General features: G+C 46.4%; 1 protein-coding gene across 2 annotated transcripts in view; it reads left to right on the plus strand.

The window, feature by feature from the left end:
* The window catches only part of SRRM3 (serine/arginine repetitive matrix 3), a 354881-nt gene that overhangs the window by 218519 nt on the left and 123233 nt on the right, over positions 1-13129 (plus strand). For both annotated transcript variants that reach the window (XM_086954780.1, XM_086954781.1), the window contains one exon: positions 10968-11036. In XM_086954780.1, coding sequence (XP_086810906.1) covers positions 10968-11036 — 69 coding nt within the window. The remainder of the gene's footprint in view (positions 1-10967; positions 11037-13129) is intronic.

Here is a 13129-nt window from a genome sequence, read left to right on the forward strand (position 1 = left end):
CTTCACAGTTGCTCAGCGCAGTACAGTTTGTAGGTGTGACAAAAATGAGCGTTCCTGAAAGAAAATCAGGATGGGTACAGCTGGAGCTGGTCCAATGACTGTACGGCGAAGTTCTCTTGTAAGGGGGTGGGGAAGGGTGGAACATACTTAAGGGGTGGCACATACTTATGATGCCAGATGACTCCATATCATTAAGGACCACAGGTTCCAGCCCTGGAATTACCTTTTGCAAATAAACACATTCAGGTGTGTTACTGCAACTGGTGTTACAGGAAAAACAAGAATGCAACTCCCAAAATGTATTAGGTTGTTAGAGGGGACCCAGGACGGAAGAACAATTGTTACTTACCTGTAAACAGGTGGTTCTCCAGTATTGGTGTCTTTCATAGATTCACATGCTTGGCCGTCGTCGAAGCATATAGCAATCTCAGAAAGAAATGGAGAAGGGAATAGAGGCTCACCTTATTTAAAAAGATGACGAAGCACTGCTTGCCCCACTGTGGTATCCGCTTCGTTGATGGCCTCCAAACAGTAATGTCTGGTAAAGGTGTGCCTACTGGACCATGTCGCTGCCCGGCAAATCTGGTGTAGAGGCACCCGAGCAAACAAATCGGTGGATGACGCCATCGCTCTCGTCGAATGTGCCTTCACTGAACACTGTAAAGGCTTGCCAGCTTGCTGGTGACAAAAGGATATGGCTGCTGAGAGCCATCTTGCAACTGTTTGTTTTGTCACTGAATGTCCCCTCCGCATCCGTCCATATGCTACAAACAGTTGATCGGATTTACGGAAAGGGGTAGTCCTTGAAATGTAAAATTTTAGGCAACGCTTGATGTCTAAAGAATGTAATCGTTGTTCTGCCGGAGATCTTGGATCCGGGAAAAAAGTCTTTAAGAAGACAGGTTCGTTCAAATGGAAATCAGTAGGTACTTTCGGCAAAAAGGAAGGATTGGTACGAAGTGACACTCGGGCTTAAATTGCAAATACGGAGGCTTGATCGTGAAAGCGTGAAGATCACTTACACGACGAGAAGATGTTAAGGCCAAAAGTAATGCAACCTTCCAGGTAAGATACTTGATGTCTGCTCTGTGAATTGGCTCAAAAGGAGGCTTCATAAGCTGTGACAACCCCACGTTGAGGTGCAATGCCGGAGGAGGGCGCCTAACAGGAGGAAACTTCCTGAAGAGACCTTTAAAGAACTGTCGGATTATTCTGGATGAACAGAGAGACGTTGAGCCATTGTGTCGAAAGCGCGAAATAGCTGCTAGAAAAACTCTCTAGGTGGCATGAGAGAGACCAGACTGAGCGAGGCTCAGAAAGAAAGGCAAAAGCTGCTCCGGAGTTGAGTTGATTGGATGGATATTGGATGCAGCGCACCAATGACAGAAACGCTTCCACTTTAGCTTGTACGCCTTGATGGTTGATGGAGCTCTAGCAGACACTAGAATGTCTCTGCATTCTTGGGGCATATCTACATTTGCAAATTCAACGTATTCAGGTTCCATGCCGATAATTGAAGCGTGGATGGGTCTGGATGGCAAATTTGACCTTCGTCCATCGTCAGGAGGTCTGGACGTGGATGCAGATGAATGGGAGTGCATTGGGATAACAGAAGCAGTTCTGAGAACCATGCCTGTCTGGGCCAACGAGGGGCGATCAGTATTAAGTGGCAGGGTTGCCTGCGCATCTTCCACAACGTCCTCGGCACCAACGGGATCGGTGGAAATGCATAAGCAAACAGTCCACTCCAATTCATTAGGAGGGCATTTCCGCTGGACTCTGGGTGGGGATGCCCGCTTGCGAAGGATCGGCACTTCCGATTTACTGGGGTTGCAAAGAGGTCTATCATGGGACGACCCCAACGGCGGAACACCAGGTCTAGAGTCGGCTGATGTATCTCCCACTCGTGAGTGGATGACGTGGACCTGCTCAGAGAATCCGCAAGGATGTTGGATACCCCCAGCAGATGGACCGCCGTCAAAGAAATTTGGTGACGAAGAGCCCAATCCCAAATCCTTTGAGCCAGTCGAGACAGTGGCTGAGATCTTGTGCCGCCCTGTTTGTTCATGTACTGCATGCTGGTGGTGTTGTCTGTCTGAACCAGCACCAATTCCCCCTGCACTATGGGCAAGAATGATCTGAGCGCTAGGAAGATCGCCATCAACTCCAGCCGGTTGATATGCCAGGTTTGTTGTGTCGCCGTCCATTTGCCTTTGATGGAAAGGTCCTGGAGATGAGCGCCTCAACCCTCCATGGACGCATCTGTAGTCAACGTCAGATCCGGAGACTGGGCTAGAAACGAAGTTCCTTCGCCCAGATTGGATGGTTGTTCCCACCAAAGCAAACTGTTCTTCATGCGAGACGTTACCCTCGCCAGGTCGTTGAAAGACCCCGACACCTGGCGCCATTGCAGGTCTAATTTCTCCTGTATAGGACGAGTGCGTAACCTGCAATTTGGGATCAGTGCGATACAGGACGATGCCATCCCCAGAAACGACTTTAACGTCCACACAGAAACTGACTGCTTTGACCTGATGAACAAGACCAGACGGATAATCTTTTGATGACGTTCGAGGGAGATGAAGGCTTTTGACAGGTTCGTGTCTAGAATAGCTCCCAGGAAGTTTCTTCTTTGCAGCGGTGCAAAGTGTGACTTCTCCATATTGATGGTTAACCCCAGTGACTCGAACGTCTGCTGACATAGACGTGTGTCATGAGCCAGCTGCTGAGGAGATTGGGATTTTAGAAGACAATCGTCGAGATAAGGAAAGATCTGAACTCCCTGAAGACGCAGATGAGCCATGACCGGAGCCAGAACTTTCGTGAAGACACAAGGTGCTGATCGTAGACCAAAAGGTAGGACCTTGAACTGGTAGTGTATGTGACCCACCTTGAACCTCAAGAACTGCCGATGCCGATGGAGTATTAGCACATGAAAATAGGCGTCTTGCAGGTCTATTGTTGTTAGAAAATCTCCGCTGCAGAGAAGTCGCAAGACTTCCGATAGCGTCAGCATGCAGAAAGATTGTTGTTTTAGGAATAAAATGAGAGCTCTCAAATCCAGAATGGGCCGCCACTCTCCCGTCTTTTTGAGAATGAGGAAAAACCGTGAGTTGAAACCTTTCCCTCGCTGAGATACAGGAACCACTTCGACTGCACCCTTTTCTATCAGAAGACGAACCTGATGTTGTAGTTCCTCGAGATGGGGAGGTGGCGGGCCTGATGGTGGAGAATTTGGAGGAATCTCTGTGAACTCCAAGGCATGACCCCTGTGTATAATGTCTAATACCCATTGGTCTGATGTTATCATAGACCACTGGGAATAAAACTGCGAGCTTCGCCCTCCATCTCTGCAGAACTTGAAAGTCATTGACGTTTGTTGTTGGAGCCCCTATAGATAGATTTTCCTCAATAGGGCTTGGACTGCTGCTGACGATTTGATTGCTGGTTGGAGTAACACTGGTTTCCTTGATTGTACTGGCGGTACTGGGACTGCCCTCCTCGAAAAGTGCTTGAAGATGTGCCTCGTCCACGCGCACCACGAAAAGGCTGTTTTTTTAATTGGAAGGATTCAAGCGACTTTGCCGTATCGGTATCCTTCTTTATCGATTCTAGTGCCTCATCGATGTGAGAGCCGAAGAGAGACTCACCGTCATACGGCATGTCGAGTATCTTCGACTGGATCTCCTGACGAAACTATGTGGATTTTAGCCAACCCTGACGCCGGAGAGCCGCAGCACTGGCAAGGATACGAAAACCAGTACCCGCAATGTCCACAGCACAGTCAATTATCTCTTCTGATGCCCTCTTGCCATCTTGAAGGATCTGGTGCGCTTCCGCTCTGGATGTCTCCGGAATCAACGAGACTAGCGCAGAAATGTCTGACCACATTTGTCGGTCGAAACAACCTAAAATGGCCAATGCATTAGCGGCACGGACTGAAGTAGACGCCATGGTTGAAAATTTCTTCCCAATCGCATCCAAACGACGACCCTCTCTATCAGGTGGAGAAGTGATAGGAGTTGCAGGGTTACGTGCTCGTCGTTGCGCTGCCTGGGTCACCACTGAATCCGGCTTAGGATGCGAGATCAAACAAGCGGGCGAACCAATCGGGGCCCTATATTTCTTTTCCAGCCGAGGGAGTTGAGCAGGTAAGGAGTTAGGAGCCTGCATGATCTTTATTCCCTCCTTCCACACAAAGTCGATAATAGGTATGGTGTGGACCTGTTTATAGAGAAGTCTGCTTTGAAGGTAGCTGCTGATGTTGAGTAGGCTCTGTCGTCTCAGATGTAGCATGGCTCGGTGTACCCTGAGGCGTAGGAGGAAATATCCTATTGTAATCATCCAGCATATGCTGGAGGTTGGAAAACAGAGATACTGGGAATGTTGCCAATGGAACCTGTACATATTGTTCCTCCTGCTGGTCATCGAACTCCTCCTCGTCATCTTCAGAACTAGTGTCCTGACACTTAATAATCAAGTCCGATGGACTGTGGGCATCACCAAAACCATTGTCATGCGCAATGGATTCTGTTTCCTGGTCAGTAGCCAACATGGGTGAGGGTGGCTGGAGGGTAGGTGGTGGCAACTGGAGTGTAGAGTCCTGGATATTGCCCATGGAAGGCTCCGTAATGACTGGAGACTTTGAAGTGTCCAAAGGCACTAGGGGCATAGTGGCGAAAGACATTGATCCTGATGTGGATGCTGCGTCTTCCTGCTGCGTTCCAGAATTCAAAGGCAAAACTGCCGTCGACGTAGCTATCGCCGTCGACGATTTAGTCGATGTAGATGTTTTCTATGGAGTAGCCGTCGACGATGATGACGTAGTCACAGCTGTCGGAGACGGTGATTTTTTAGATGTATTCGTCGACAACGAGTGTTTTGCCACAGCCGTCGACAGAGCCTTCGTCGACGGGAGCTTCGTCGACGAATCCTTGGGTGTTATCTTCTTCGTCGATGAAGCCTTCGTCAACGGGATATAAGTCGTCGACGAGCTGGTCGACGGAGCTTTCAGCGTCGACGGGACCTTGGTCGTCGTTGAACTCGTCGACGGGACATGTAGTGAAAACGATGATTTCTTCGTCGACGGAAGCTTCTTCGCCGACGAGATAATAGGAATCGTCAACGAGATTGAGGAGATTGAGGCTCTCGTCGACGTGCAAGCCGTCGACGAGACAATCGTAGACGACGACGAAGCAGACGTCGTCGTCACTGTAATCATCGACGAAGCCACAGCAGCCAATTTCGTCGATGGAATGGCCGTCGACGAGCCCGTCGACGACCGCGCTGACTGAAGCGTGAACTGTAAAACAGTGAAGGTATTGGATCCAACGTCTGCCCAGCCTGGATCTCAACAATAGGAAAAAACAGAACAAGGTGGCTGGACAGGAAGATTTAACAACACAACTAGATGCCACGTAGTCAATATATACCACGTGAACAAGGGGCAAGAATCCCAAAACAAATTTATTTTTCTTTTTTGAACTCAAGTTTTTCAAGATTTAGGGACACGAGCACAAACAACACAACTGTTACGACAGTGGTTTCATGGAAACAATATCTACAAATGTACAGTTTTTTTACAAATTTACAGCATTAACAAACATGAATCAAGCAACACAGTTAGGCAAGACACACGAAAAAACAATACAAAATTCAGTGACCAATGTGAATTGTGATACTATACAGTGCAAAAACTTCAGGGTTTAAAGAAAATATGTAACCAGTCCATCGGACTATGGGACCATGGGACAGGCGGAGGTGGTAGAACAGAGAGCCTGCCTGTCAAACCAATCCTGTGGTTCTATATTTATAACCGGGTTGCTCAACTAGGATCCAAAATATTTGGCACAGTTCTATCCTAGGGGCACCCCTGGTGTTTGCCACAGGGAGGAAATGTCGACGCGTTTCGAACCGGCTTGATTTCAGGTTCTCTTCAGGACGGGGACTGGGGGTCGTGATTCTGCACGTTGGCCAGCGATAGGCCGTGTAGTCGGTAACTCTCAACGGGACACAGTTTCTGTACTTCACCCAGGATTGGGGCTGGGGGTGTGGTGCCCGGGGTGCGGCACACGGACAGGGTGGGCGACAGCTCACATAATGCGGCGTATGTCTTTAAGGCTGCAGAAACGTCCACGCCAGAGAGCTGTTAATCGCTTCTACTGGGACTTGGAGAATGAATCACTCCAGCGTTCACGACGGCGGGGTCTAGCACTGAAGCGTGAAAACACTTTTAGAGGCTGGAAATGACGCCTGAGAGCCAGGTCTCGTGGGCGTAGACACAGAAGTGACAGTAGCAGTAGGTTTTACTGGGGCTACTGTTAAGGCCAGCTTTTTCTTCTTCAGAAAAGGAGAAGGCAACTCCTGAACACTGCCACGCTTGGAAGCAGCAGTTGATGGACCTGACTGGAAACTCTCTGCGTCAGACAAAACTGTGTCCTTGTCCTGAAGGCGCTTCAACCACAGAAGAAGACGACCTTCCCTGTCTCTGAGAGTTTTAGCAGGAAAAGTTCTACAGAACTTGCAGTCAGCCACCTTGTGTTCAGGATATAGACAGTAAATACATTTTTGGTGTGGGTCCTTCTCAAACAAACGCAGTTTCCCACAGGAAGAGCAAGGCCTAAACAAAGACTTCTTACTTGACATCTTGAGAAACAACTGAAGTAGAAGATAAGAATGAAGAAAACTGAGCAGAGCTCAGGGAGACTCCCTTCACACGACGTGCGGTAGAAAATCAGAGGACTGGAGCTTCTGAGGAGAAGGTTCTAGAGGGTGCTTGAGCCTGATTGGCTGCAGTTTGGACTAACATAATGACACTGATATGTTACAAATGAGTTTTTCTCTTTATAATGCATTCCTATGGAGGAACCATTGTAGAGGTTTTTCAGTGTGTATTATCTCTATTTTTATTATGTATTATGTTATTACATATATATATTAGCATTATTGCTATCTTTATGTACCGTGGGACTCCCACTTCGACGACGGGGAATATTCAAGCATGTGAATCTATGAAAGACACCCCTAATACTGGAGAAACATGTTGTTATAGGGAGACATCCATCCTGGTCAATGCATCCTGGGACACCGACTATATTCAGGGACATCCCCTCTCACATTGAATCACCCATTACCGCCTCGGTCCCCTTTAACACACTCAGACACCCACCCCTCTCCCCAGATCTCCACACTCAATTTCCTCAACTTCCCCCCTTTCCCAATACCCAGACTTGCTTGCACACTTGGACGATATCTTCCTCCAGATGCACTCTCTCTCCCTCGAACTCCACGGTTTGAAATCCTTCTCACTTGAATATCTCCCTCTGTTAAGCCCCCTCCTATCTAGTCCTAACCGGCCGAGAGCCCCCGCCAGCACTATTGACATAGCTCCCCGTGACCATCCCTCTTCCCCTTCCAATTCCATTCCCCTACCTAACGCAGCTTCTCGTCCAAGAAGCTCATCCAGCCTTACGCCCAAGGAAATTGACAGCCTACTCAAGTCTTGTTCGTCTAACACAGATAGCAACATGAGTCCAAAGGGAATAATTCAAACCATTCATTTTAATCCAAACAAAGAACCCTACCACAACCTAAGAGTCATAAATAACGACAACTTCAAGAGAGTAAACATAATTCAGACCCCTCCCACCCTCACGCCGGCTCCACTCAAGTGCATACTACTAGGTGTGAGCGGGAAATCCGTTACGCTCGCGGATTTTTCAGATTTTCGGGAAATCCGCAATCCGTGAATTTTGCGGATTTCCCGCAAAATCCGCAAAAAAAATCCGCGAACGTAACGGGTTCAAAAGTTGAACCCCCACTCATGCAACTATTTTACAATGGCGCCAGCAAGCTGCCAGCGCCGTTGTAAAATAGTTACAAAGTTAGCTTGCACAGGAACCACTAGATAAAACGAAGCAGGTGCTGCTTTATTTTATCTCAGTGCTTCCTGTGCAAGCTAACTTTGTAACTATTTTACAACGGCGCTGGCAGCTTGCTGGCGCCATTGTAAAATAGTTGCATGGCTGGGCACAGGCCTGCAGCTCACTCAAGGGACCCCTGCGCCCTTCGGGGCGATTGCATAGTAACACACGCATGGTCGCTCGAACTAGTTGATGCTCAAATTCAGTGATTCATTCATTAGCCCAAAAACAATCGTGAGCGTCGTCGAGGCTGGACAGGTGTGCCTTCTTCCCAAATCTACCGTGGAAAATCAGCTGTGATGCTGGATAGGCTTTGCATCCTTGACTTTCACGAGCGCAATACCCGAGCTTCTTTCTCTTCATCTGCTGAACTGATCTTTCTCTGACCTTTTATTCACACAAGAGGCACATGCCCTACTGGGCACATTGTGTTCGCACGGGTTTCTGCAAGTGCGCACGCGTTTTGTACAATTTCACAATTTGCAAAATTGTACAAAACCCTCGCGAACTTGCAGAAACCCGTGCGAACATAAAAAAAAAATCCGCAAATTCGCGGGAATTCGCGGATTTTGCGGATTGCGAGTTCGCTAATCCGCAAAATTCGCGAACGCGAGATTCGCAAAATTCGCCCATACCTACATACTACTCAATTGCAGGTCTGCCAACAAACACGCCTCCAAGATCTTCAACTTCATACAACATAATGAGATAGATATCATTATCCTCACTGAAACCTGGCTCAACCCTTCGTCCACTCCAATCCTAGACCTCTTGGTGCCCCCCACACATGACATAATTCGCCTAGATACAGTTAAGAAGCAGGGAGGTGGTGTATACATCGGAACACGCTTGCAGTTACCCTGGCAGAGTCCTCCTCACCAGCTAATTGTGAATACCTTTGCCTCAACATCTCTAGTAACAATTACTTGGTTTGCAAATTACACACTTTCCAGCACCCCCCAGGCAACAATCTCCCCTTCAATGAGCAATTAATGGAAATCATCTCTGGCAATGTGGATTCAGTCCAGGCCCACATTTACCTTGGGGACTTTAACCTTCATTGGTCAAATACTAATGACCAAGCAGTATCATGCCTCAATTCCTTCTTGAATGATCACGATTTGATTCAACATTGTGACCAGCCCACTCACACTAAAGGGGAAACTCTAGACCTCATCATCTCCAAAGGTCATAACATCACTTTGGACTCCATCATACCATGTGACTGGTCGGATCATCACATCATTTCATTCCATATCAACTCGGAGGTCTTCCGGTGTAAGGCACAAACAACTAAACCAAAGATTTGGAAAAGGGACCTCAGAGATATCAACACAGCTGACCTAGCAACCCGCTGTAAGCGGGCCCTTTCTCCCCAAGGGGAAATACATGCAGTCCATGCACTTACAGACTTCTACAACTCCTCTATTGCCTGTATCATGGATCCTATGGCTCCACTCCAACAAAAGAATGTTCGTGTCTGACACACGCAGTCCGAGCTGGAATACATCATATGCACCCTTAGGTCTTCAGGCGGTGGCAGGGTCTGCACACCCTCCCCCCCACTATGCTTCCTCAACCACCCACATTCTGGGCTAAGAAAAGGGCATTTTACTGACAGAAGCGGATAAGCAGCTCGGCCTGTATGCAAGGATATATAATATATGTAATATAGCATTTTCAATAGTGCCTTCCCCGGGACAAATTCCTGTGATGGTACAATAACTACATGCAATGCAATATAACAATATGGCAAATAATAGAATAGAAGGAACCAATCCAAAAGCATTGTAACTAGAAGGAAAGAAAGCCATAAATGACTGCAACAGCTAGTACGAAAGCAGCCTTAATAAATGTGTTTAGTTAGGAGAGACAATCTCAAAGTGGAACATGTCAGAAGAACAAAATCCAGATGAAACACGGGGCAATGTTGAAGTCTCCAATAATCTCAGGGCCTAATCGAGTACAGCCAATGAGAAGCGAGGCCGTGGCAGCCAGTCTGGCATTGACTCTATGGCCAGACCAGGGAGGTCCAGTGAAACGCCAAAGGGGATCTGAAGAGGCCTCAGAACGGTCAAGGGGGACCCCAGAACTTGGCATGACCAATGAGAGTTACACTAAACCCCCTCTTACTACCAGGGGTCCAATAATGTGATTAGAACCGGACACACATTCAAACCGCACTGCATAACAAGAAAGTGGTGAGCAGCACTAAAGGGCGGAGGGAAGGGCAGTCTATATGGAACTGGAGGCAGAGACACATGTCTCCCCTACACCATGTTTGCCCCTATGAAGGCTACCTACTTATACACTATTATCAGACTCCTACCCCCTATATAGGGGCCGTTTCACTTGTTTGACACACTGCTTGCATAAGGGATTTAAAATTCTAGCCTGTAGTTCTTTCATATTTTGTTTGCTTCTATAGCTTGCACATGTGGGTGCCTGTCTACTGGGGCACTATGTACACTCTTAGGCTCACTATGCGCATACCTCAGGATTGTGTGTCTTTTGTTATGCTCGCTGTGCTATATCTAATCATGATATTCCTAGGCCTAAACTTTATTGCTTCAAAACTTAAGTCAATTTAAGTCATGGCTCACCTGTCTTTGTCTGTGACTAGTATTAAATCACTCTTTTTAATTGCCTTCACCAGACCATCACTCTTACATTTGATTCCTAAATAATGCAACTTGCCTAAGCAACATTACTAAAATTTAAAATAGTTAAGCCCACAATCCAAATTTGTTTTAAGAAATGTGGTAATATTTACCCCACTTTCCTTCTACCATTTTCAGTTCTGATCAGTTCTGCTTTGCTAAAAAGTAGGAGTTAACAGATTCGAATAAATATAGATAGACTACGCATCCATTCACACTCATTCATCACTGGGCCACACTGCCAGGTGCCACAGACTTTGATCCATATCCCCTACGCCTACTTCTAAATGCTACCCAAAGTTTGTGCCAATCTTCATATGTGCTTCACAAATGCCTCAGCGTGGACTACTCTGGCAAACGAATATCTGTTTCTTCTTCCCGTTAGGTGTGACAGCACCTCGCCAATCCGGAAAGACAAGAAAAAGAAGAGCGGAAAAAAGCACAAAAGAGAAAGGTAGCATGACAACATTTCTCCCCACACTCCACCCTACCAAAAGCCTTTTGGTACCTTTGGAGCATGTTTTGTTTATTACACATATGTTTTTCTTATGTTCTGTGTGCTAAGACCAGCAGCCGTGTTCCTGGAGCTTGGCCCCCATGGCGTAATGCCAAATTTTGTTTTTCATTGTGAAGACTGGATTCAGCTCTTTGATAAGCCACATTGAATCCTGGTTGTTTTAGCAGTAGTTTAATGTGGCACCAGAAGGTTTGAAATATTGAAAAAAATGTTTTCGCCTCCTTAGCAGGCCAACACAGGTAAGCTTACCAGACAATTCAATTCTGATGGAACATGATATTCCAGTTGAGTCTCTCCTTCCTCAACCATGACAATTTAGAACTCTATTCCTCCTGACTAAATTGAGGTAAAACAGGACTAAAAGTCAATTGGTTGTTGAGATCGGAACTGATACATGGTAATCATGATTATATTGAGTCATCCTGCAGGCACATTAACCCTCTAATCTATTTTATGATGATTTAAACTCTTGAATGTAGGATCGGAGTACACACAGATCCTACAGCAGATGAATTAACCACGAGAGCTGCTCGGTACATAAATATGCCTCTGCAAAAAGTTTCATAATCCTCTACTGCCTTAAAATGCAGCCTATTTCTGACCCATTTAACTAGACAGAACATCTTTAATGTCACACTTTTACTTGTTGTGAATTTGTTTTTGGAGTAGACTTTGTGAAAGCAATGCATATTTAGACTCATTTACTCTGGTATTATTGGCACTACCTTTTCAGGACTCTGCCCATCATGATTCTGCACCATTTGTCACCAGCCACAATTTATGGGTTCCTGGCTAATTATTTGCCCATTTCAAAGAGTGATAAAGGCAGATACCAGTAATCTAGCTGAGTCTTGAGTGTATTTGCTGGTGGTGGGTGCTGTAGACCATCAGCAGCATGGCTGATTTCCTCAGGGGTACCAGGCACAGGTTAGACAAAGATTTGTAAAGCTCATGCGACTCCAGAAATGTTTCATCTGGGCCAGGTATGCTGCTGCAGCATCAGTCATTCTGCAGCGGATTCCCACCTTCCCATCTGCTGCAGAAGCCCCAGTCGGCACTGCAAGGTCCAATGAGGGGGAGGAGGGGTAGTCTTTGGGTGAGTACTAACACGACTCATACGAGAACGGAGTCCTCTCTCCAAATGACACAGCTCCAGTACTAGACCAGTGTTGCCTCCAGGTGTCCCAGAAAGTAAAGGCAAAAATGGGGCAAACTTTTGGGCTGCAACAGTATAAGATCTGTAAGTAGGGCCAATTTGGTGAACAGGCTACACAAGATGAGTAAAGCTGTACCCTGAAGAAGAGGAACAACATTGCAAGTGGTGTATTCAACAAACACAGCACCATATTGACAAACGGTCAGTACTTTGGTGTGTTCACATTTTTACTTTGCGAACAACTAAAGCTTAAACTTTATGATAGTGCAAGGCATCCAAACACATAGTTCCTGAACAAAATATGTAAATCAGCAATTAAAATGATGTCTTGTTAGCAAAGTAAAGACATCAGATAGCACACAACAATCAGTTAAAAACTATATGTCACACTACACCTGCAGGGGGAACGTCCTTTACAAAGGGACTTTTACAACGAAGTACCGTTACGACGCAGGTTTAACAACGAAAGTCATTACAACGACTTCCCCTGGAGGGCACTCTAGGATAGGTAATAGTTTAATTTACTATCCAACACCTTCCCTACTATCCACAGGGACTGGAGTTGGAATAGTAAATTAAACTATTCACTATCCAGCGCCCCCCAACGCAAGTCGTTGTAACGACTTGCGTTGTAAAACTTGCGACGTAACGGTACGCGTTGTACCGTCATACATCCCGTCTGCAGTCATACAAAATGTTATGTTATGTTATGTTATGTTATGTTATTGGTTCATTTTTATAGCGCACGGCTACTCAGAAAGAGTGTCCCGGCGCTTTTATTGGAAAAGACAAGAAGACTGCAGCATAATAACATAACACCAAATGAAAGACTAAAAGAGTAGTGAGCCAGAGAAACCAAAAAGAACGGCTACTG

Source organism: Lissotriton vulgaris, chromosome 2_1 (genome assembly GCF_964263255.1).
Source record: "Lissotriton vulgaris chromosome 2_1, aLisVul1.2, whole genome shotgun sequence".
NCBI classification, from domain to species: domain Eukaryota; kingdom Metazoa; phylum Chordata; class Amphibia; order Caudata; family Salamandridae; genus Lissotriton; species Lissotriton vulgaris.